At 28.1% G+C, this 23,478-nt stretch overlaps 2 protein-coding genes across 5 annotated transcripts; one reads left to right on the top strand and one right to left on the bottom strand.

Annotated features, from left to right (window-relative positions):
* Positions 1–6,660: 6,660 nt before the first annotated feature.
* On the bottom strand, positions 6,661–23,415 carry LOC100158692. 4 transcript variants are annotated; one of them, XM_029490670.1, is made up of 11 exons: positions 23,284–23,415; positions 18,884–19,067; positions 16,257–16,322; positions 16,006–16,193; positions 11,145–11,324; positions 9,759–9,961; positions 9,454–9,598; positions 8,466–8,605; positions 8,276–8,401; positions 7,197–7,262; positions 6,661–7,134 (listed from the first exon to the last, which is right to left on the bottom strand). In XM_029490670.1, the coding sequence occupies exons 4-11, from the start codon at positions 16,076–16,078 to the stop codon at positions 6,967–6,969; spliced, it is 1,101 nt and encodes a 366-aa protein (XP_029346530.1). In that variant the 5' UTR covers positions 16,079–16,193; positions 16,257–16,322; positions 18,884–19,067; positions 23,284–23,415; the 3' UTR covers positions 6,661–6,966. The 4 variants fall into 4 exon arrangements, with proteins under 4 accessions (XP_029346530.1, XP_029346528.1, XP_029346532.1 ...); XM_029490668.1 differs by lacking the exon at positions 23,284–23,415 and adding an exon at positions 20,042–20,185; XM_029490672.1 differs by lacking the exons at positions 16,257–16,322; positions 23,284–23,415 and adding an exon at positions 20,042–20,185.
* On the top strand, positions 20,696–21,439 carry LOC115033170 (52 kDa repressor of the inhibitor of the protein kinase-like). The gene has a single exon (XM_029485271.1). The coding sequence runs from the start codon at positions 20,696–20,698 to the stop codon at positions 21,437–21,439; it is 744 nt and encodes a 247-aa protein (XP_029341131.1).
* Positions 23,416–23,478: the final 63 nt, after the last annotated feature.

Genomic DNA, 23,478 nt, shown 5'->3' with positions numbered 1-23,478 from the left:
ATGATATTATCTTAGAATATTATTCTAACGCATACACTATCATTCGGATTTCGGAGGAGGTAACCGATAATAATACGAGCCCCGAGCCGCCGCCATATCATCCACGTCGCACGTAACGCACTGCGGCGGCCACCGCGGTTGTCGTTCGAAACAGTCAAATTGTAGAAAAAGATCTTCGTCATGCATAACTAGAGCTCATCCTGATTCAGAATGTATCTTGTTTATATTTTCTGTACGTTTAGCTGTTTTCGATAAATAGCGCGGACATATGCAGACAGACAAACCAACAAAATTCTAAGTTAAATGAAAAACCTTTAAAAACGGAATGTGTGTTAAGATGGGGAATGAAAATGTGAAATAGGTATGTATAGATAAATTGTGTGTGTTGGGTAAGCACAAGCCACAAAGCATGTAACTCAGTCAGGAAATTACATTAAGAGGATGGTCAGCGCACCATCTATCATAGGCGTGACTAGACTTCATCCGCAGGGGCAGCCTAACTAATGACCGGCGCCACCTAACCTAACCGAAAAAACACCCATTACCCCCTGGCCAATAATAATTGGGGGGGGGGGGGTATTCCCACCAATTTAACATTTATATAGTTTAAAAAAGTCTATATATTCAAGTTATCTATAACAAAATTCTATAAATAGTATATACATAGAGGTACCTAATATGTTTAATAAGAAGAAGAATATCGAACAACTCATTATATTTATATTATAAAACAATACGTATATCATTATAAGTTATAAGTTATAACAATTATACCAGTTGGCAGTTACCCGCATAATATTATTACCGGGATTTGTGATGGAATCATAAATCAATTCGACAATGCAATATATAATAATGTAATATTAGAACAAAATAAACAATGCATGACATTTTTTTTTCTAAATAAAAGCTGTAAACCACTAGATTTAAAACTTGGTTGACCGGCGCCTTTCGAAAATTGCAGGGGCAGCCCAGGCACCCTAGGCAACCACCGTAGACACGCTTATGCAGCGCACTATTTTTTTCTCTCTCTGATACCGAGCGATATGAAGTCTGTATTCGCTTTTCTATGTTTTTATATTTTTTATTATTTACCATGACAAATTATATCCATATAATTATAGGTATCATCAAAGTTGTACTAGTTTTGCGTAGTGGATACGCATCTTCTTCATCTCCGGCCTATATCGTAGTTCTCCACTTCTCAGACTTTCAAAATAAACAAAAAAATGTTGTACATTTAAATTATGTTTAAATTGTTTTGAAACAATATTCATACAAATCTATATATCATTCCCTCAAAAATATTATTCTCAATCTTTTTTGTAATGGGTGATTTTACTTTATGATTACTTAAAAACATAGAAAAAAAATGATTCTGCGTAAATGCATTTCGTCTATGCGTGGGCCAGAGAGAGAAAACAAATATTGCGCTGATATCCTCTTAATCGATATCGATATCAGGGACGATTGACACGTAAGTAAATCAACGACACACAAATGTGTAAATATAATAATGATAACCTTGTCATTGAGACTGGTCACTATGAAGTGTGTGTTAAATTTGTATTCAATGATCAATCATTAAAATATAATTAAAATACATCTGTATACATACCATTATTTTTCTCTCAACTTGCACTATAATATCTACCATTGTGGCAAATTTCACTTTTCTACCTCAGAACGTAACAAAAATTCAAACTTTAAAGTGATCTCATTTCGAAAAGGTAAAATTAAAGGCTCAAATTTGTACAACGTCCTAAGCTCTTTAGGCTTAATTTATGTTTTAAATTGCAAAAGTAAATTTTAAGGGGAAGCAGAGATATGACTACCTATATTAGTTGTTTTTAAATCTGGGAGAAGCAGATGACATTCGTGTAAAGATATACACTATGGAACTTGGCTGGCGCACAACCGTGCGATCAGATACGTAAATGCGTCATAGAGATATGGTAATATTTATTTTTATTTATAAAATATTTATTACTAGCCGACCCGTTACAGCTTCGCCCGTGATTGGTTGCTTATTTTGCATTCGGACGATGTTATGTATAATTTTTTATTCAAATTTTATCGTTTAATGTGATCGGCAAGTAAATATAAAAAAGGTGGGTAAGTGGATGTCACTCTGCTGTACAGTAGGTTACAAGTGGGTCACTGTATAATGGATAGTATTCAATTTGAATTCAATGATATAATATCATTGTATAAGAAAAACGATTCTGAGCGAAGACGGTATGTCAGTCTAGGTATATGATATATTATATACTTATATCTATGGTATTAAAAAAAAAATTGACCTATAATAAATTCGAAATTAATCATATCACGATATCCATTAGGTATAAAAAATCGTGATACTATCATAGATATATAATAGTATAATTTAGAAGTTTCAAGCACCCACGAATAATATTATACAATCACAACAAAATAAATAAAATATTTATTCAAGGTTTTTTAATATGTAATTTCGTCCAAATTTGAACTTAAAATGACTATAAAAATAAACTGTGCCTATGTATTTCTTAGAATTTTAGGCAACAGAATTAAATATTTACGTGGAATCTTGTTTTAAATTTTCAATCCTTAGATATAAAAGTTCAACATTTTATAAATTTTTAACTACAAAATAATTATTCAAATTTAAATTTGATAAATCTTGTCAAAATTCGATCTATAAATGCTTATAAAAAAAAATTGTGTCTATGTATTTTTAATATTTTTCAACTGCTATTGTAACAATATATCAGGAGCTTTGTAATTAATTTTTTACACTTTTTAGCCCAATAGATAAAACTTTATTGATATTTATAGAAAAGAAACTAAAATAATTGAAAACTGACAATGTCCGTAAACAGCTCAAAAAGAGTCAAATTATTTTCAAAATTTTATCGTATATAGAAAATGCTAATATAAACATTCAATGAAATTTTCAAGTTTCTACAGTCATTCGTTTTTTAATTACAACAAAATAAGAAAACTGTTACGTAAGAAATCGAGTGAATATCAAATGTTGTAAAAATATGAATTTCAAATGCTCGTAAAAATTTGACTTTCTTGTAGACATTTTTTTTTTTGAAAAATGTAGACAAAATTATGAGGAATTTTATATTACATTTTAAAATCTTTGATTTAAAAAGAAAAATTTTTACGAATTCTTAACTCAAAATAATTTGCTAATTTTCATGATTTTTACATATTTTGTCAATTTTTAATCTTTAAATGCTAATAAAAAAAAATTGTGACTAACGATTTTTAATAGTTTTCAAACGTCATTATAAAAATTCAGTAGGAGCTTTGTATTAAATTTTCAAGTATTTTTACTCAACAAATAAAGTTTAATTGACATTCATAGAAAAAAACTAATAATATTAAAAACTGAAAATGTCCCTAAATAGTTCAAAACAAATCAAAATATTTTGAAAATTTTATCGTGTATAGAAAAATGAAATATTAGCAACCAGTGAAAATTTCATGTATCTATGGTCATTTGTTTTAAAGTTACACTAAAAGCCAAAATCAATTTTCTCGAAAACAGATTTTGCGTAAAAATTCCAGATTTTTCTTAATTTTTATGTTGTTCTTCCTGGCGCTTTGGAAAACTATTATAGTAATTTTAAATTTTGACCTCCTTGATGCACCAACAATATTCACATTCCCATCGAACAAGATATTGAAGTTGAAAATCGATGCATTATTTCGACTACTCATCGTGAACACAGACACACAAAAAAAAAAAAACACACATCATTGTAAAATCAATACATTCATCGTTCCACTCAGAATCTAAAAGGTTTATGGAAACGTATTGAAATGTTTCTAGTGGTATTAATGAGAAATATATTTTTATTAAAAATAGGACTTATCCCGTGCACTTCGTAGCCCATTAAATGTACTTTATATGACTCAAACTTTGTTCAATTCGGTGCATGGTGTTCAAAACGTATGTTAACTTTTCCGTTTACTGGAATAAAATTTCTGATTTGCAGCAGTATTTTATCGGACCCTGTGCTGTTTGTACGTAAGTGTAGCGTTAGTTTAACTCTAGGTCCAGCGTATAAAATGTATGCAAAGTTTGTCGTTTTCACTTAATTACACCTACGATGTATTAATATAATCAATTAATACAAAATCCTAACCTAACCTAACCGTACTAAAATCCGATGAATAAAAAAAAACCAAATTTAACACCTTGTTCATAGAGATCAATCTACACACAAACATTAATCCATATGAATATAATATATATTGACGAAAAATATTAATACAAATCAACAAACATGCCCGTTTAACCAATGGCAAGGGGCTACCTAATTTTTTTATTTTTTAGTTTATTTTTTTCTGGACATCACTGTTGTATTTTTGACATTCAGGTTTCCTACTTTTCTGATGGATTTTCCTAAAATTTCCTATCATAAAAACCTTGTCTTGATAATAATTACGAACACAACAAAAAAAGAATCAGCCAAATCGGTTCAGTAGTTTTCTCGGTTAGCGCGGTCGTAGAAAACCCTTTACAATTGTATGTAGTAGTATAGCTATTATAACATATTATAACTAGCTGTCTCTCCCGGCATTGCCTCAGGTTTTAGATTCTGAGCGGTGAATGCGTATTGATTTTATAATAATGTGTTTTTATTTTTTAACAACGATGTACACAGGATCAGCTAGTAATATTATAATATTAATTCAATTTACAGGCTATAATAAATAATAACGATATAAAATATCCAGCTGATAAACCATCTCCGCTCAGAATTGTTTTTCTTATATACAACTAGCTATTGTAGCTTGAGCAATTAATAACTATATAGAATAATTGATGACTCAAAAATCAGTTAAAGCCTAAAATTGCCCTAAAACTGTGAAGCATTATAAACAAATCTAATTTACCTATCTTATAAGTGGACGAGTTAAATTGCATCTTAACTTTTATTATCTATTATATTATAATTAGCTGATCCCGTGCACTTCGTTGCCCGTAAAATTTATCAACTATATCTAAATGAATCAAACTTTGTTCGATTCGTTATTTAATATTCGATGTATGGTGTTCAAAATTTATCTTAACTTTTCCGTTGCCCGGAATAAAAATTCTGATTCGTAGCAGTATATTATCAGGGAGGCAATCTAATCTGCGGTAGATCGCGGACCTCGTGCTGTTTGTACGTAAGTGTATGATTTAACTCTTAAGTATCAAAGCTATACCAAGTTTGTCGTTTTTACTTAATTAAACCTACGGTGGCTTAATATAATCAATTAATACAAAATGCTAAGCTAATACCTAACCATACTAATATCAGATGAATAGAAAATACCAAATTTAACCATTTTTTAATTAGCCAGTAGCCTGTCTTCTTCCCAGCGAGGTCTAATCTACATTCTGCACACAAACTTTAATTTATGTATAATATATTATATTGAACAAAATAATAATACAAATCAACAAATACGCCCGATTAACCAATATAACAACCAATATATAATACATTAATATTATACATTGTTGCGCCACTGTTGTATTTTGTACATCTAGGTTTCCTACTTTTCCTAAAATTGTCTTTCGTACAAACTTTCTCCTGGCAATTACGAACATCTTAAAAAAAATATGAGCCAAATCGGACCAGCCGTTATCGATTGATGAGGTAACGTACATTTTTCAGGCTCCATTTTTATATATATAGATAAATTATATTATATCATTGAATTTAAGTTTTATACAATAGGTTAGGTTAGATCCACTTATAACCTACTGTACAGCAAAGCTTCATCCACTTACCCACTTTTATAATATTAATTCAACTTAACGACAACCGTATAATAAGTTATAACAATAAAAATATAATATAAAATATCCACACTGACAAACCGTCACCGCTCAGAATCGTTTTTCGTATACAATGATATTATATCATTGAATTTAGATTTAATTCCATTCAATATACAGTGACACACTTGTAACCTACTACCTATATAGTAGAGCGACATCCACTTACCCACCTTTTTTTTTAAATTCCTCACTGGGTATACCCACTTTTCATAAAAAATTCTATCAATCGAAATGTAGACCACAAATCAAAATTGTATATCAGCTAGGTTTTAAATGGGCTTCTGACTTTCAGAGTAACTTTATTGTTTTCAATCTAATAAAATATCAAGTTCTAATTCATAAGTTCTAACTACCTATTATATTTTCTTTTGTATTATTTATTTCCTGCATTCAGTGGCGTTCTCGGATATTGTCATTGGTAGGGGGATTGTGGATAATTTCTAGGATATGTAGGGGAGCTATTGGTGCATAATAAAACGGGGGCGTAAAAAAATGGCCAACGGGGTGGTTAAGCCCAATGAATCATCCCCCCCCCCCCCGTGAGTACGCCAATGCCTTCATTAGATAGTAGTTACAATGTATAAGCCTATGCACGTATATTTAGTAATACTGATAATCAAAAATTAAATATAATTATAGATAAAGTAATCTTAAACAAACAAACCACTGCTTGGATAGAAATAATAAAATAACATCATAAAATGTCTCAATCACATTTTCCATAAATTGTATACAAAATAAAAATATAATTTCGAAATAAGTTTTTACTTATATAGTATTATATTATATTATATTATATTACAAGATCATCAATAAAAACAAACTTTTAGTAGATAATATATTGGTATATTTTTGAATTTTGCTAATAAATTATAATAAAGCTTATATAAATATCACACATTTTATATAATATTATTGTTATCTATACCAGGGCCGTAACTAGAAATAAATTTCTGGTGATGATTAAAAAAAAATATTTAAACGAAAATATAAAACTATTCTGGTTAAAATATTTACTGGTTATTTTTTGTCTACTTTAAAAAAAAATAGCGGAATCCGGACCTTTGGATATGACCTCCAGTTACGGCCATGTAAGTTTCCAGAAATATAATGATAAAAATTATCTAATTCTATTTTCTGATAAATAAATTACAAGGTTTTGAGGTAACACCATTAAAACCATCCAGAAGAGCGTAGAATGAAGCAAATGGTTTTTCACATTTACAGAGATTTGTAGGATCGTTTATATCTAAATTAGAAGTAAAAAATCCAACTCCGTTGTCTTTGGCAAATTTACCCTAAACAATCAAATTATTAAAATAGATACAATAAATATTTTTATTTACCAAAAAAATTTTACTTTTTCATTAAATGACTCCAGAGTATCTGAACAAAAAAGACATGTATCTGACGGATGTGTGCACATCTATAATTTTAAATAGTTTTAAAAAGTTAAACAATGTTTTATACAAATTGTTAAACATTTTTAGGTAATTCAGCTAGTTTTCTATTATATTAATTTTTTCAAACTGATGTGCCCATATTATATGACAAGATAATTCTTAAATATAATAGTAGAAAACTCATCCCTATATTATTTCATACACTCATACTTTTCCCCGTGGTATAATTGGACAAAAGAGCAAATTTGTGTTCAGCTGTTTCAATTTTTTGTTGTAAGCTTAAATATTAGAATAAATTTAACTAGTATCTTGCTTAAAAATGAAAATATCACAAAAAATAACGAGAGAACACGGATATTCTTAGTAGGGCTTTGCACCCTGATTTTGGGTGCTGCATGTATTCGGGTGTTAAAACAACAGAATAAAAGATTTAAACAAACGTTTGGGCGTTAATGACCTTTATTATTCGAGTAAATATTGGTTAATGCGGGTGTTCAGTAGTTCATAGAAAAACATCATTTTTAGATTTGAGCGGAGCAATTTGTTGCAAATAAACTGGTTTTTTATTTTTATTTTTATTAGATATTTTTTAAATTTTTAAAAGATAATTTTTTTTTAAATGTACAATTATTAATTACGATGATAATTTTTTCTCAAATAACGTAGTGAGTAAAAGCCAATTAGCGTAAAATATTATAGATTTTTACAAAGAAATATGCGATGTGGGAAATCATTTGAAGAAATTAAATTAGTTATTGAACATTTGGACACGTGTTGGTTGTATAGCTAAATTCGGCATTAGCGGAAAGAATTCTTTTAACAATGCGAGAAGAATGTTTACAGACATCTACGACAACCCTACGCATCCTTTGGGCTTCACAATATTTAGCATTGATAACAATTGAAAGTAGACCAGTTATCCCCTCTCCTCCCCATAAAGCATTAATTTACCCCACTTCTTATGTGAGATAGTGTATAATCATATTAATAACTTGACTAATAATAAGTAATTTATTAGTTTATGAAATTTGTATACCTTTTGAATAGTCAAATCACATCTAGTATTTGTATCATTGGGGTCGGACGAAGGGTTCACTCTAAATCTAAAATATGTTTTTTCTTTTGGAAAAGATGCCTCCGGTAAGATACATTTTAATTTTTCCTAGAAAAATAGAAGTGATTATATGATCTAACTCTGCACTTTGTAGATAATAATGTTTCAATACCAATGTATAATTTGTAGTTTTTGAAGTCATTGGAGCTACTCCAGAACTGAACAAGTCATTTTCACAAGTGCAGTCATTCAGAAACATTACAGAAATAACGAAGAAATCCGTTACAGGATCTATAACCTTGATATCCAACCCTTTTTAAATATTTAAAATAAAAATTTTATATTTTTTAATTTACACGTTAGTCATGAAACCAATATTTGTATACAAAACATTATATTATATATAGACTAGACTTTTTGTCGTTATATGCATGGACTAATTGTTTATGACAATTGACATTTGAAAATGTCTTAAGAAAACAGTAAGTTGTATTACCTACCAACAAAATAATCTCTATTTTTTGTATGTTTACAGCTACCTAATCTTTTTTTTTTTAACTATGGTATTTTTGTGAAATATTGATACACAAATGCTCATCAATTTTGAATCATCAAATTAGCGATGCTCTATAGCTTATCTAAAGTTTAGTGAATTAATTAATAGCTTTACGTAAAATAAAACTGGAATAAATATATAATATTGTGTACGAAAATACGTATCCTTATTATAATCATTGATTTTGTTGTGCTTCAACAGATTTCCGATTTGTTTTTTTATTAAAATGAATAAATGAAATCAGTTGATGGTAGGTAAATACATTTGCCTAATAGGTCACTCCGAAATAACACTAATCAAACAATAGTGGAGGTAACCCATTACCCATTACTCAATGGTTAAATACTACTCATTCTATTTTTTTTTTTATTTCATTGTTGGAGGGTAGTATATTAGTGAAGTTAGTAAAGCCGTGCCATCCGTAAATATGGCTATCATTTTCTTCAGATACAATTTTATCGTTCTTTATGGGAACAAAAATCTATGGTTATAACGACAAAAGATTCATCCTAAATATAGTATGTAATAATATATTTATGACTATGTGTTTATACACACATAACTCTGTATTTTTATAAATAATGTTGTTTTCTTAGATACTCACAAGGTATCACCGGAGCGGTAAACTGATCTATTAAAAATTTTCCTGATACTTCAATACCAATTTCCAATTGAGGAAAAGACGTTTTCATTACCTCGAGATATTTTTTTAAATTTTCAGAAAATCCCGGAAATTCTATGGAATAATTCTAACAAAAAAAAACGGTTAAAATAAATATTAGTTAACATTTTTTTATGAAATATTATAAGTTTTTATAACTGAAAAGTGTTGTGTCATTAAATTACAAATATAATATATAAAGAAATAAAACAAATTAATTCAAAAATTAAAAGTAAATATGTTGTTACGTCATTCTCGAAAGTTGTTAGGATAAGACCAGTGATCCCTGGATGCTCGTCCAAAAAGGCCTTTAAGCCTTTCATTTCATCTAATGAGTTGATTCCTCCATTACAAGCTTCGCAAGCAAGCACTTGAGTCCATTCTGATTGAGAAATGTGGCCGTAGTATAGATATGTAGGCCTCTTAGCCTGCAATGTTTTGTCTAAAGCGTCTATATAAATTACAAAATACATAAATACATGATGATATATTAAAATCTTTAATGTTAAGTAGATAATATAATATTTTTATTCTATTATCTAGACTCTGGAGTCTACTTGAGTGACTATACATAGTTGTATTCAAGATTGGATTTACCATTAATCAATATAATATTATAATCACGTACATACTTAGGTCACTAATCAAAAAGAGTGGCATCACATCAATTTTGGTATGAACTAAATTAAATATTTTTTTTAAATCTACGATATTTTATTACTAAATGATGTACGGAATGTGCCTTACCATGACTGCTTAGGCTGTATAGGCCGTTACTTATGATAGCATTATTTGAAAAGGTGGCATAAAAACGGATCTAAATCCGGAAATTTGGATCTAGTATGCACAGGGATTCGTGATTTATTTTCTGCAAATGCGCTAACGTGGACGAATCAACGACTAAGAGATCTGTTGGAACGCGTTTCGGACTGAGCATGATAAAAGTGTAACCGCCATAGGCGCAATTTCAACTTTTGACTTGGGGGCTGAACATATTAAAGGCAAGCAGACTATTGCAATATAGCATTTTAAAATTGTATGTCCTTTGTTTTAGTTGGAGGGCTTAGCCCCCCCTCCCCACCCCAAAGCCCCCTTCAATTTGCGCCTATGGTGACTGATAGGAACGTATTCCATAACTGGTATAATATATTAAGTATTGTAACAACTAACCATCCGAGTACAACAATTTGAGTTTGTATTTCTCTTAACTCTACTGCTTTTGATCCGGTTAGCCGTTCGTTCAGTAGGTAAGAGGACGCTACACCCGTATGTGTTGTCTCCATCTTACAAATTTACAATATAGAAAAAATTGTTTTGCGCGAGAAAGAACCGAAAAGGGTATAGTTATAACTAAGAAACGAGATTTTCACCCCATAAAAACGAGAACTTTGGTTGTGCAACGTTGTTTTTTTTTTGATATCACTTATATGAAAAAAGTTCTTACTTTTTCAAAAACCATTAATTTCATATAATCTAATTTTCGCACAATCAGTCCACAAAATTAAAGTTTAGTTATAATGCTTCATTGCTTCAACATTTTAAACGTCATAACTATTTGACTTAAGACTTAACATATTATAATATATATATATATATATGTGAATTATAGTAATATTAGTAATATAAAATATTACCTATAACTTTTTTTGCATTGCACGAGCAAGGATCACCAAAGACATGATAGTTTAAATTCACGAAAACCCCATCGTAAATTATAGACGTGCAAGCCTCTGGGAAGCACGAAACGTCGATTTCCGGTAAACCACATTCCGTATTCATAAAACCAAGATGATTGCAGCCTGCTATTCCAGGGCCTGAAAAATAAACTCATATTTTATATTACTTTTTCGTATGAAACATGTTGAATTGTCCATATATACATCTAAGTACAAAGAACTGCAGCAGACTACAAAAATAATTACAACTGGTTGTAAACAATTTATTTTATTTAATTTTTTCAGTAATAGACATTAGTATATTTTAGAATCAGGTATAGGACTCTCATAAGTGAGTTTCGTGTTTAAGAAATACTTGTATCCAACATAAGGTGAAAATAGTAGGTTATGTTCTTGATATCGATAACTACAACAAGACAGAATTTTTAACTACTTACACATTAAACGATAAAATAAATATAAGACACTTAAAACTAGCTGTGTTACCCGACTGGGAACAAATGAAAAAATATAAAATTGAACGCTCGGTGAACTTTAGTTTGAATGTAGGGCCTAAGTTTACCGACAAATCGGGAATGACTTATCTTAAATAAAATGTTCAAATGCACTCATTTCAAAAAAATTATTATTCGAACTGTACTCGATCCGATCAATGACTTTATTTCAAGGGTTAACAAATTTAGAAAAAAACATTAAAACCTACCTATATATTTCTATATAATTATTTTAAAATCGTAACTTTAAAGTACTTAATTTAAAAAATACAACTTAATTTAGCTTATGAACGGAGCGATGAATGTATTTATTTTACAATGATATTGATTATTTTTGTGTTTGGGAAATCTTTTTAGGGCAGCAAAAGTACATAAGTACATTTTAAACTTTGAGGGTGGTTTCAGATAAAAACTGGATCTAGTTGGTATTTCGGAGTTCAAAATTAAAATATGCTTGATACAATGAAAAATTTCAATGTAACTGGGACAAAATAAAAAATAAACTGTGGAATATAACGAACATTTTTACTTAAAACTTGCAGTATTTGACTAAATCGTTTTTATTTTGTTTGGTGTACCTTACTCAAAAACGATTATCCCTAGATACTTGAACTAATTAACCAAATATTAAAATGATGTAAGAAATGGTATAATTTTTTAAAAATTGTTGAGCTATATATAGACATTTGAAAATTTCTTTTTTAGTTTTAGGTTTCTAAACAAGTTTAGAAGACCTTTATCCCTTTTGTGTCCATCCAGCGTCCTTCCAGAGTCCGTCCGACTCCGTATTAGTTACCACTACGTAATTACGTTTTTTGATATTAAGTTATTTATTTATTATCTGTATTGTTCTTAGTTACTGCACATAAAACTGTAATGTTTCCGGCAAAAATTTATTCGACGAATTTAAACCTGCCATATTATTATTATTTATAGTAAAAATATTAATTACTTCAATAGTAATATAAATATATATCATAAAATATACCTCTTAATAATATATAGGCTGATGGTCTATATTCGAACAGAATCGTTTTTCGTCTGCAATGACTTATCAATATTATCATCGACTTAAGACTTAACATTGAACACGTATAGGTACATTAAACTATTAAAATAACTTTATCTTCAATGAAGAAGTTCACTCGAGACCTACTTACTATACAACAGGGTACCTACCTACTTTCTACCTTTTTATGCTGTTTTGTATTGTTTATCAATTTAAAAAAAATAAGAATATTTTTATATTATTATTTTTGAATAAAATTGAGAATTTAAACTATTTATGTGATTACTAATTTATTACCGATTCTAGTAAAAACAATTCACATTAGAAATTAAATATACAAGTTGTTCATTCGAGCGTCGATTAATATTGGATATTAAATAAGTTAAAAGTAGATAATAATCCGAACGACGGAAATTAAAACATAACCATTTTTATCCATTCGTTCAATGTGCCAACCTATTACCGATAAATGGGCTGCAAACTGGCTGCAGCGTATTGGTGTAAACCTACGTTAGTTCGTTCTACATCCTAAAATACTATTTATGTTAAATGTAATAATATAACAACATGAGAAAATTAGTTTAGGTTTTTTAATAGGGGAATCACAATTTATAATTAAGGAAGTCCATTTTTTGTTTTATCGTCAGGCTACTATTTCTTCATCTTAGTAACTATATATATTTTATGTAAGTACGAATGGGTTGAAGGGTTAAAATTTTAATATAATAAAGAATTTAAATTTGGAAATAGATTTTACTATGCATATCAGTAATATACATTCATAAATAATAAATATAAATACTACTACCTGCCTCACACATTAAAATATGATATATTAAATACATATTACTTTTAGTTTTTTTCGAATTATTTTTGATTTGTGAATAAATGATTTGAAAATGTAATACATTTAAAGCAAATAAAAAATTATTTAAAATACATAGTCTCTTTTTAAACCAAGCATTAGATGTAAAAGTTTGAATAGAACGAAAAATCATGAAAATTTACAAATTATTTTGAAGTTAAAAATTCGTGATTTTCATTTAACAACTATGACTTAAAATTTTAATTCAAGATCTCTATCATAACATGTTTTTATTGGAATTTTAAAAATGTATAAGTGTAAAGCCATTTATACATTTTTTTTATAAACAATGCAAGTTCAAATATTTACGAAATAGGTAAGATTGTTGTATTAAGTATAAATAAGGTATAAACCATAAACGTAATAATTATATATTATATCCTCAATGTATTTCTGTAATTTTATTATAAGTCAAAATATATTGACTGTAGACATTTTAAATATTCCACTATTTAGGAAGTAGTACTGAAATGATCATTTCCTATAAAAATGAAATATTAAATTGGTTTTTAAAAACTTTAAGTATATCAATCTTTTTAAATCAATCAACGATTTAAAAATTAAATAAATATATGCAAACGAGTATAAAGTATAATTAGGTAAAACTAAAAAAAAATTATAAGATCTTACATACAATATACTAATGTATGTATAAAATAGCCTTTTCTTACAAAAACGTCAAACACGTTTGTAGACATTTAATTAATATATTTTTTTTAAATAACCTGTTTAAAAAGAAACCTCACCTTTTGCAGCTTGTGATTGTGTTTGTACTGTTAAAATAAGAATGTTACTAATTAAAAGTAAAGAATTGTAAAAGTACATTTTTATTAATTGCGTATAATACTGTGCAGATTTAAAACTTTATTCGCACATACCTACCGTCGGAGTTATTAATTATTATTTAAGAACGTAAACCATATAAAAGCTATTTATAAATTACAATAAACTAATTTTTATCATATATTCTGGTAGTAATGTGTTTTTAATAAATTAGTGTACATTTTATTGATTGTATAATGTTTACATTAAAGTTATTTGCACAACAAATATCAAGCGTGTTTTTATACAGTTGCACACATAAACACATGTTGCATGTACAAACATTTTTTGGATTTCAATTTAATGCTGACAATTTATAAGCTATATAGTTAGTAATTAATAACTATAGAGAGAATATTTATGGCTCAAAAAACAGCTAAAGCCTAAAATAAACTGTATAATTATTTTTTTCATCTACAAAGATATTATACCAATATAATAATATAGGTTTTGTTTAATCACCTACCTCGTTGTGTCGCAATCTACCACAGGTAAGTTCCCTAATATACTGTTCACATAGGTAAGTGAGTCTAAAAATAATTGCTAAAAATTAAAATATAGGTAATATGATTTTGCTTCCATACTTACAGCAAATTATACCCAAAAAGAGTTATTTAATCACAATTTCCGGGTAACGCTATGTTATTCAACTACTAGTTTTATATAGGGCCATAGATCATGGTATATGATGACATGGTGTATGAGATTAGTTTTCGTTAAAAAAGTAATTATTTTAGTGATATTAATTTCGTTGAGTGCTTCGTCCATGTTCGTAGGTATTGCTAAGGTTGTTTTTTATATACCGGTACTTCATGCAAACTAGGATGATGTGTTTAACTGAAAAATCGGAGTGGCATTCGTCGAGTGGGTGAAGGATTTTTGCTGAATAGGAAAGAGTGAATTGCGAATGATTGTTCGATTTTGGATCTTGTGATAGCAACTTCCTGTGACAGTGTGAGTTGTGTATCGTTAAAAATCAGCACCTACTGTTATTTTTTGATTTAAAAATAAATGATATGCGTATATTTATTTATTGCAATTAACGAGTAACGACCAAAATCAAACATACGATATAATTATAAGTAAAAGAAGATATCATGTATAGATGGTTTAAATTGAAAATGTTCTATATGTGGTTTAGTTGATGAAGAAGTTATTGTATCCCATGTAGTTTGGAGTGATTTTCCTTTTAATTTCATAATAGTTCTTTTTCTCTGAGTAGATTGAGTGGCAGTTCTTCAGCATAGCATTGAATGCTGATGGGGCTGGTTCCGAAGGCTCGTACATTATATTATATTACAAGATTATCAATAAAGACATACTTCTAGTAGATAATATATTTGTATATTTTTTTAATTTTTCTAATGAATTATAATAAAACTCATTTAAATAAGATACATTTTATATAATATTATCCTTACTTATACCAAGGCTTTAACTTGATATTAATGAAAATATAAAATTATTCTGGTTACAATATTGACTGGTTATTTTTATCTACTTTTTAAAAAAAATTAGTGGGATCCAGACTTTTGGATACGGCCACCAGGTACGGCCATGTAAGTCTCCAGAAATATAATGATAAAAGTTTAACATGAATTTATCTAATTATTTGTTTGTGAATATTACCCAAAGCTTGTTGACGTTTTCTATTTTTTGATAAGTAGATCACAAGGTTTTGTTGTAACATCATTAAAACCATCTAGAATAGCGTAGAACGAAGCAAATGGTTTTTCACATTTACAGAGATTTGAAGGATCATTTAAATCTATATAAGAAGTAAGAAATCCAACTGCGTTGTCTTTGGCAAATTTACCCTAAACAATAAAATTATTAAAAATAGATACAATAAATATTTTTATTTAACAAAAAAATATTACGTTTTCATTAAACGACTCCAGACTTTCTCTATAATAAAGACATGTTTTTGACGGATTTACGCACATCTATAATTTTTAATAATTATAAAAAGTTATTTAACTTTTTATACAAATTTGTAAACATTTTTAGGTAATTCAGCTAGTTTTCTATTATATTAAATTTTTTCAAACCGATGTACCCATATTATAAGACAAGATAATTCTTAAATATAATAGTACAACATTCATCCCTATATATTATTTCATACACTCATGTTTTCTCCGTGGTATAAACGGACAAAAGAGCAAATTTGTGTTCATCAGTTCCAATTTTTTGTTGTTAGCTTAAATATTAGAATTAATTTAACCTTTATATAACTAAATATTATATATATAGCATTATCTGTGTTCATTGATCATTCGTTGTCCGTTGGTTTTTACATTATTTTAATAAATTAAAAATAAAATTTTAGGAGCATTGGAGCTTACATTTTTACAACATTGATTTTCATTCGATTTCTCTTGTAATGATATTTTGTTGTAATTTAAAATGGAATAATTGTAGATGCCTACTTGAAATTTACACCATATGTTTATTTTATTAATTGCTATACTTCACTCAATTTTAACTGTACAGCAGAGCGAAATCCACTTATCCGCTTTTTTTTTTAGATTCTGAGTGGAACGACGAATGTATTGATTTTACAATGATGTGTGTTTTTTTTTTATTTTATTTTTTATTTTTATTAAAGTGTAAAAATGTAATACAAGGCTCCTGATATATTGTAAATATAGAAGTTGAAAAATATTAAAAATACATAGCCACAATTTTTTTTTATAAGCATTTAAAGATCGAATTTTGACAAAATTTATCAAATTAAAAATTGAATAATTATTTCGTAGTTAAAAATTTATAAAATGTTCAATTTTTATATGTAAGGATTAAAAATGTAAAACAAGATTCCACCTAAGTAGTTAATTCTGTTACCAAAAAATCTAAAAAATACATAAGCACAATTTATTTTTATAGTAATTTTAAGCTCAATTTTGGACGAAATCATATATTAAAAAACCTGGAATAACTATTTTAGTTATTTTGTTGTGATTGTATATTATTGAAACTTCTAAAGTATACTATTATATATCTATGATAGTACCACGATTTGTTGTTGATGTATAACTCGTTATAAGTACCTAATGGATATTGTGATATGATTAATTTGGAATTTATTATAGATACCTATTATTGGTCAATTTTTTTTTTTAATACCATAGATAAGTACCTATATAAGATACCTTATACCTAGACTGACATACCGTCTCCGCTTAGAATAGTTTTTCTTATACAGTGATATTATATCATTGAATTCAAATTTAATACTATCCATTATACAGTGACCCACTTGTAACCTACTATACAGCAGAGCGACATCCACTTACCCACCTTTTTATTGTTATTTTTATTAGATACTTATATTTTAGATTCTGAGTGGAACGATGAATGTATTGATTTTACAATGATGTGTATTTTTATTTAATTTTTTTTTTATTTTTTTTTGTGTCTGTGTACACGACAAGTAGTCGAAATAATGCTTCGATTTTAAACTTGAGTATCTTGTTCGATTGGAAAGTGAATATCGTTGGTGAATTGGGAGGTCAAAATTTAAAATTACCTTAATTTTCAAAAGTGCCATGCAAATTTTGACTGAATGTTTATATTAGCATTTTCTATACACTATAAAATTTTCAAAATGTTTTTTTTTCTATAAATATCAATAAAGTTTTATCTGTTGGGCCAAAAAGTGTAAAAATGTAATACAAAGCTCCTGATATATTGTTACAATACCAGTTGAAAAATATTAAAAATACATAGGCAAAATTTTTTTTTATAAGCATTTAAAGATCGAATTTTGACAAAATTTATCAAATTTTAATTTGAATAATTATTTTGTAGTTAAAAATGTATAAAATGTTCAACTTTTGTATCTAAGAATTGAAAATTTAAAACAAGATTCCACGTAAGTAATTAATTCTGTTACCAAAAAATCTAAAAAATACATTTACACAGTTTATTTTTATAGTCATTTTAAGTACAAATTTGGACAAAATTACATATTAAAAACCTAGAATAACGATTTTAGTAATTTTGTTGTGTAGTTATTTTTTTCCTAGAAAATGGCTTTGCTTCGACGATGGTATTATATTAATTATTGTAACCCTGTTATATTGACATTAAATGACTTGCCAACAATATTTTATTTTATTAATTTTATTGTTTTATGAATTAGGATAATTCATATAATTCATAGGTACTCTACCAATGTAAATGCATGTCTAGTCTGAACGTGGTTACACAAGGGACTACGATGTACATCAATGCACATTGATTTACATATTTTGATTTTTGAGTTTGTGTTCCGATCATATTGACTCGAATACATATTTAATCTTCATGCAAGTATACAACTACAGATGATATGAAAATAATTTCATTTAGTTTTTGACACTGCATTGTCTAATTTTCGTACATTCAGCCCCCAACATTTAAGTTTAGTTATACTGCTTGTACATTTTAAACGTCGTAATTGTTTGACTTTACATATTATATTATATATTTGTTAATTTTAGTAATACTATAGTATTATTACCTATAATTTTTTTTATTATAGTCCGGGCGAACATCTCCAAAGATATGATAGTTTATATCCACGTAAACCCCATTGTAAATTAAAGACGTACAAGCCTCTGGTATGGATGAAACATCATCATCTGGTATACTCGGACAGTCCTCATGGACATAACCAAGATAAGTGCATGCTGGTATTCCAGGGCCTGAAAAATAAACTCATATTTTACACCACATTTTGTTTACCAGAACATGATGTATTGTCCAAAATACATCTAAGCAGACTACAAAAGTAAATAAAACTAGTTGTATCTATACAATTTATTTCATTTCATTTTCTCAATTAATCTATTTTAGAATCAGGTAGGACTCTCAAAGTCTCAAAAGTGAGCTTCTTGTTTAAGAAATACTTTTACACATAAGGCAAAAATAGTAGGTTATGTTCTTGATATCGATACCTACAACAAGACAGAATTTTTAACTACTTACACATTAAACTATAAAATAAATATAAGCCACTTAAAACTAGCTGTGTCACCCGACTTTGTCTGGGAACAAATGAAAAAATTTTAAATTGAACGCTCGGTGAACTTTGGTTTGAATGTAGGACCTAAATGTACGGACAAATCGGGAATATTGCTTATCTTAAATGAAATGTTCAAATGCAATCGATTTCAAAAAAATTAATATTCAAATCGAATACATCCGATCAATTACTTTATTTCAAGGCTTAACAAATTTAGAAACAAACATAGAAACCTACCTTTATAATTTAAAATCGCAACTTTATAGTACCTATTTAAATATTATAAATATTTATTATTAAAAAAAAAACCAATTCAATTTAGATTCTGAAGAGATCGATGAATGTATAAATTTACAATGATGTGTGGTTTTTTTTTTGTATCTGCAGGAGTATCTTTTTAGAGCACTAAAATTACCTACATTTTAAACTTTGAGCGTGGTTTCAGATAAAAACTTGATCTAGTTGGTATTTTTGGAGGTCAAAATTAATATATTCTTGATAGAATGCAAAATTGCAAAGTGACTAGGAAAGAATAAAAAATAAATTGTTGAAAAACGAGAATTTTTACATAAAACTTGCAGTATTTGACTAAATCGTTTTTTTTTGTGTGGTGTAACTCAAAAACAATTTACCCCAGATACTTGATGTACTCACCAAATATTAACATATCTTACACATAGTGTAATTTTCTAAATATTTTTGATCTTTTTCCTCATCGTCTATTTTTGTTGATAACTAGCTGTACCACCACGGCGTCGCCCGTGAAAAGAATTGCAAGCATGGGCGCCCATTGGGGGGGCAAGATAGGGCACTTGCCCCCCCCCTGGACAAAAAATAATATAAACTTGTAGTTTAATAAATATTACCATGATATAACCTAATTAGTAATTACTAAGGCAAATTATTTTTTAAAATCACTTTTAAGATATGAAATAAGTATAAAAATACATATTGTTATAGTATATTAACATCATAGATAGGTAGGTAGTAGTCCGTAGCCCATAGGTACCTACATAAGATTATTTATCGCAGATAATTTGTGGTAAACCCATAAACATCACTCAGGTACCTACAATAAATATTTTATCAGACAACGTTTAATGTCCTGACTTCTAATGAACTATACATATAACTACGATTACGAATTGACAGCTGATTACAAAGATGCATGCAAAATACATGCATCTTTGTAGGTACTGAATTTTAGTCGTTCACTGTCTGTCTGTCTGAGTGACATTATATTATTTAGTGCTGAGTTTCATTCGTTAATATTATTCTTTTAAATTTTTTAAATTTAAAAATAAACATATGCAATCTGAATGGCATAGAGATTCGGTTTCTCAATCAACAGATTTTTTAAAAATTATGTCTAACAAAGAAAAAAGTATTATAGATCAACTAAATACTGCTCAGCAATCAAAAATAGAACAAAATAGAAAAAGGCTAGTTCCAATTTTATCTTCAATAGTATTTTGTGCGACACATGATCTAGCAATTAGAGGCAAATTAAGCTGTAGTGGAAATTTTCATGATCTTTTAAAATTTTGTGTTGAATCTGGAGACAGTGTTCTGTCCGAGCATTTATCAACATGTCATAGTAAAGCTAAATATACCTCACATTGCATTCAAAATGAATTTATTTTATTATGTGGAAATGTATTATGTGACCAAATTATTCGAGAAGTAAATAGTAGCTTAAGTTTTTCACTGCTAGCTGATGAAACTTTTGATATTGCTGGCATTGAACAACTTTCGATTGGTGTTCGTTATGTTGATAGTTCAAAAACTATAAGAGAAGAATTCCTAGGATTTAGTGAACTACAAACATTAGATGCAGTTGGTATAGCTACTTATATTTTGACTTCTGTTGAAAAATATGGTTTGGATATGAATAAACTTGTTGGCTTGGGTTTTGACGGGTGTTCAGTAATGGCTGGAAAAGAAAATGGAGTTCAAAAAATAATTTGTGACAAATATCCAAAAGCAAAATTTTTTCACTGTGCTTCAATTTGCAGTTCTTATTTACCGATACGGAATAATATATTAGATTAGATTATTTGATTTTCTATTTTTTTCTATAGGTACTAATTAAAATGTTTTTTAATTAACTGTATATATATATACATTACAATACAAATATAACATGCATATCTACATTCATATGTGAAAATAACATTAAATCATTATTATCATACATTTGAGATCTTTTTTTATTTTGCCCCTCCTTAAAATTTTACCCATGGGCGCCCGTGATTGCAAGTCAAATACCCGAACGAAATACAAGTGGGTCATAACAAAATTTGATCTTATCATATTATACATTGCATTAATCAAGTTATAACAATAATTTATGCACATATAAGGCTTCCTCTATTAATTGTCTATCTAACAGTGTAAACCGCATCGAAATCCATTCAGCCGTTTCGGAGTTTAACCCGAACAAAAAAAAGCTACTTTATTTTTTGCTATATATCCAATAGATTTTGCTATGCATAGTGCATACCAATAATATACATCCATAAATAATAAATATATAAAAATTACAACCTGTCACACATTACACATATTAATATATTGTATATTATGTACACACTTTTTAATTGATTTGTGAATAGATAATTTATGAATGTAATACATATGTAGCAAATAAAAAATTATTTAAAATACATTATTTTTTATAACTAAGGATTTGAAATCAAATTTTGACTAAAATCGAAAATTCATGAAAACTAACAAATTATTTTTTGTCACGCCTGCACCGAAAGTTTGGTTTTCGATAGCGGTTGAAACATTGGAAAGCGTACTTTTTTTGTCCAGCGGGTGGTAAAGTGGGAACCCCTAAAAGTATCAGGCGGTAAAGTAGAAATCCCAAGAAGTGCCAGGCGGTAAAATTGAAAAACCCAAAGTGCTGGGTGTTAAAGTGGAAATCCCTAAAGTGCCTGGCGCTAAAGTTGAAATCCCCAAAAAAGCTGGGCACACATATTACGTGCGTATCCCAACCAGACACTGAAATCTGTACCACGGTCCTTACAAAACATAAACTTTTGGTTACATCTTATATTCATATGCGTCCATGCGTGACGCTTAAAATAAATAAAGCCGAATCGTTTCTTTCACGAAATATTGTTGTCGAAGAACTATGGTCTAGTTGTTGCATAGATATCTGCATTACCTTTGCCGTGATCGATGAATGCAGAGGCGTGACAAAACATAGTATGTGCAGAAAGGCAATTTCAGTCTTGGGCGAAATGTAGTTCTCGCCTCAATCTACAAAGGTAGGTATAAATTCGTGACTTTTTCTTTTAACAATTATGACTTAAAATTGTAATACAAGATCTCTATCATAACATATTTTACTGGAAATTTAAAAATGTATAAGCGTAAAATAGTATGAATATTATGAGTGTAAATTTTTTTTATAAACAATGCAATTTCAAAATAATATTGACGAAATATGTAAGATTGTTGTATTAAGTTATATAGGTAACGAAGGTATAAACGTAATAATTATGTATAATATATTTAAACTGTTTCTGTTATTTTCTTATAAGTCAAAATATATTTACTGTAGTAACTTTTATAAACTATACACAATGATGAATGAGGTAATAAAATGCATTTTAAAAATATTCAGTATATCAGTCAAAAAGCTTAAAAATGTAATATAAGATACCATATAACATGTGGTTGTTAAGGAAATTATAAACAATTATATGAATAATATATACAAACGAGTATAATGAATTAAGTAAAACTGATAAAACTTATGACATCTTAAATACCTACCGATACTATATGTATATTTAGAATATCATACTTACAAAGAAGTCAAACACGTTTGTAGACATTTAATTAATGTTTTTTTTTTAAATAATATATTTAAACATAAAGCTCACCTTTTACAGCTTGCGATTGTGTTTGTACTGTTAAGATAAGAATGTTATTAATTAAAAGTAAAGAATTATAAAAATACATTTTTATTAATTGTGTAAAATATTTGCAGATTTAAAACTTTACTCGCACATACCGCCGGAGTTATTAATTATCATTTAAATACCTAAACCATATTATAAAAGCTGTTTATTAATTAT

The sequence above is a fragment of the Acyrthosiphon pisum genome, chromosome X, assembly GCF_005508785.2.
Source record: "Acyrthosiphon pisum isolate AL4f chromosome X, pea_aphid_22Mar2018_4r6ur, whole genome shotgun sequence".
NCBI lineage: Eukaryota > Metazoa > Arthropoda > Insecta > Hemiptera > Aphididae > Acyrthosiphon > Acyrthosiphon pisum.
This window is presented reverse-complemented; position numbering and strand designations above follow the sequence as displayed.

What these genes read in the sequence shown, in the direction of transcription:
- LOC100158692 (XM_016804010.2), bottom strand. Translation starts at nt 14,379, where the DNA reads ATGTACTTTTACAATTCTTTACTTTTAATTAGTAACATTCTTATTTTA. An exon ending in TAACAACTTTCGAGAATGAC is followed by an intron (nt 9,599 to 9,758) that starts GTAACAACATAT and finishes TTTTTTTGTTAG; the next exon opens with AATTATTCCATAGAATTTCC. An exon ending in AAACTACAAATTATACATTG is followed by an intron (nt 8,402 to 8,465) that starts GTATTGAAACAT and finishes CTATTTTTCTAG; the next exon opens with GAAAAATTAAAATGTATCTT.
- LOC115033170 (XM_029485271.1), top strand. Translation starts at nt 20,696, where the DNA reads ATGCAATCTGAATGGCATAGAGATTCGGTTTCTCAATCAACAGATTTT.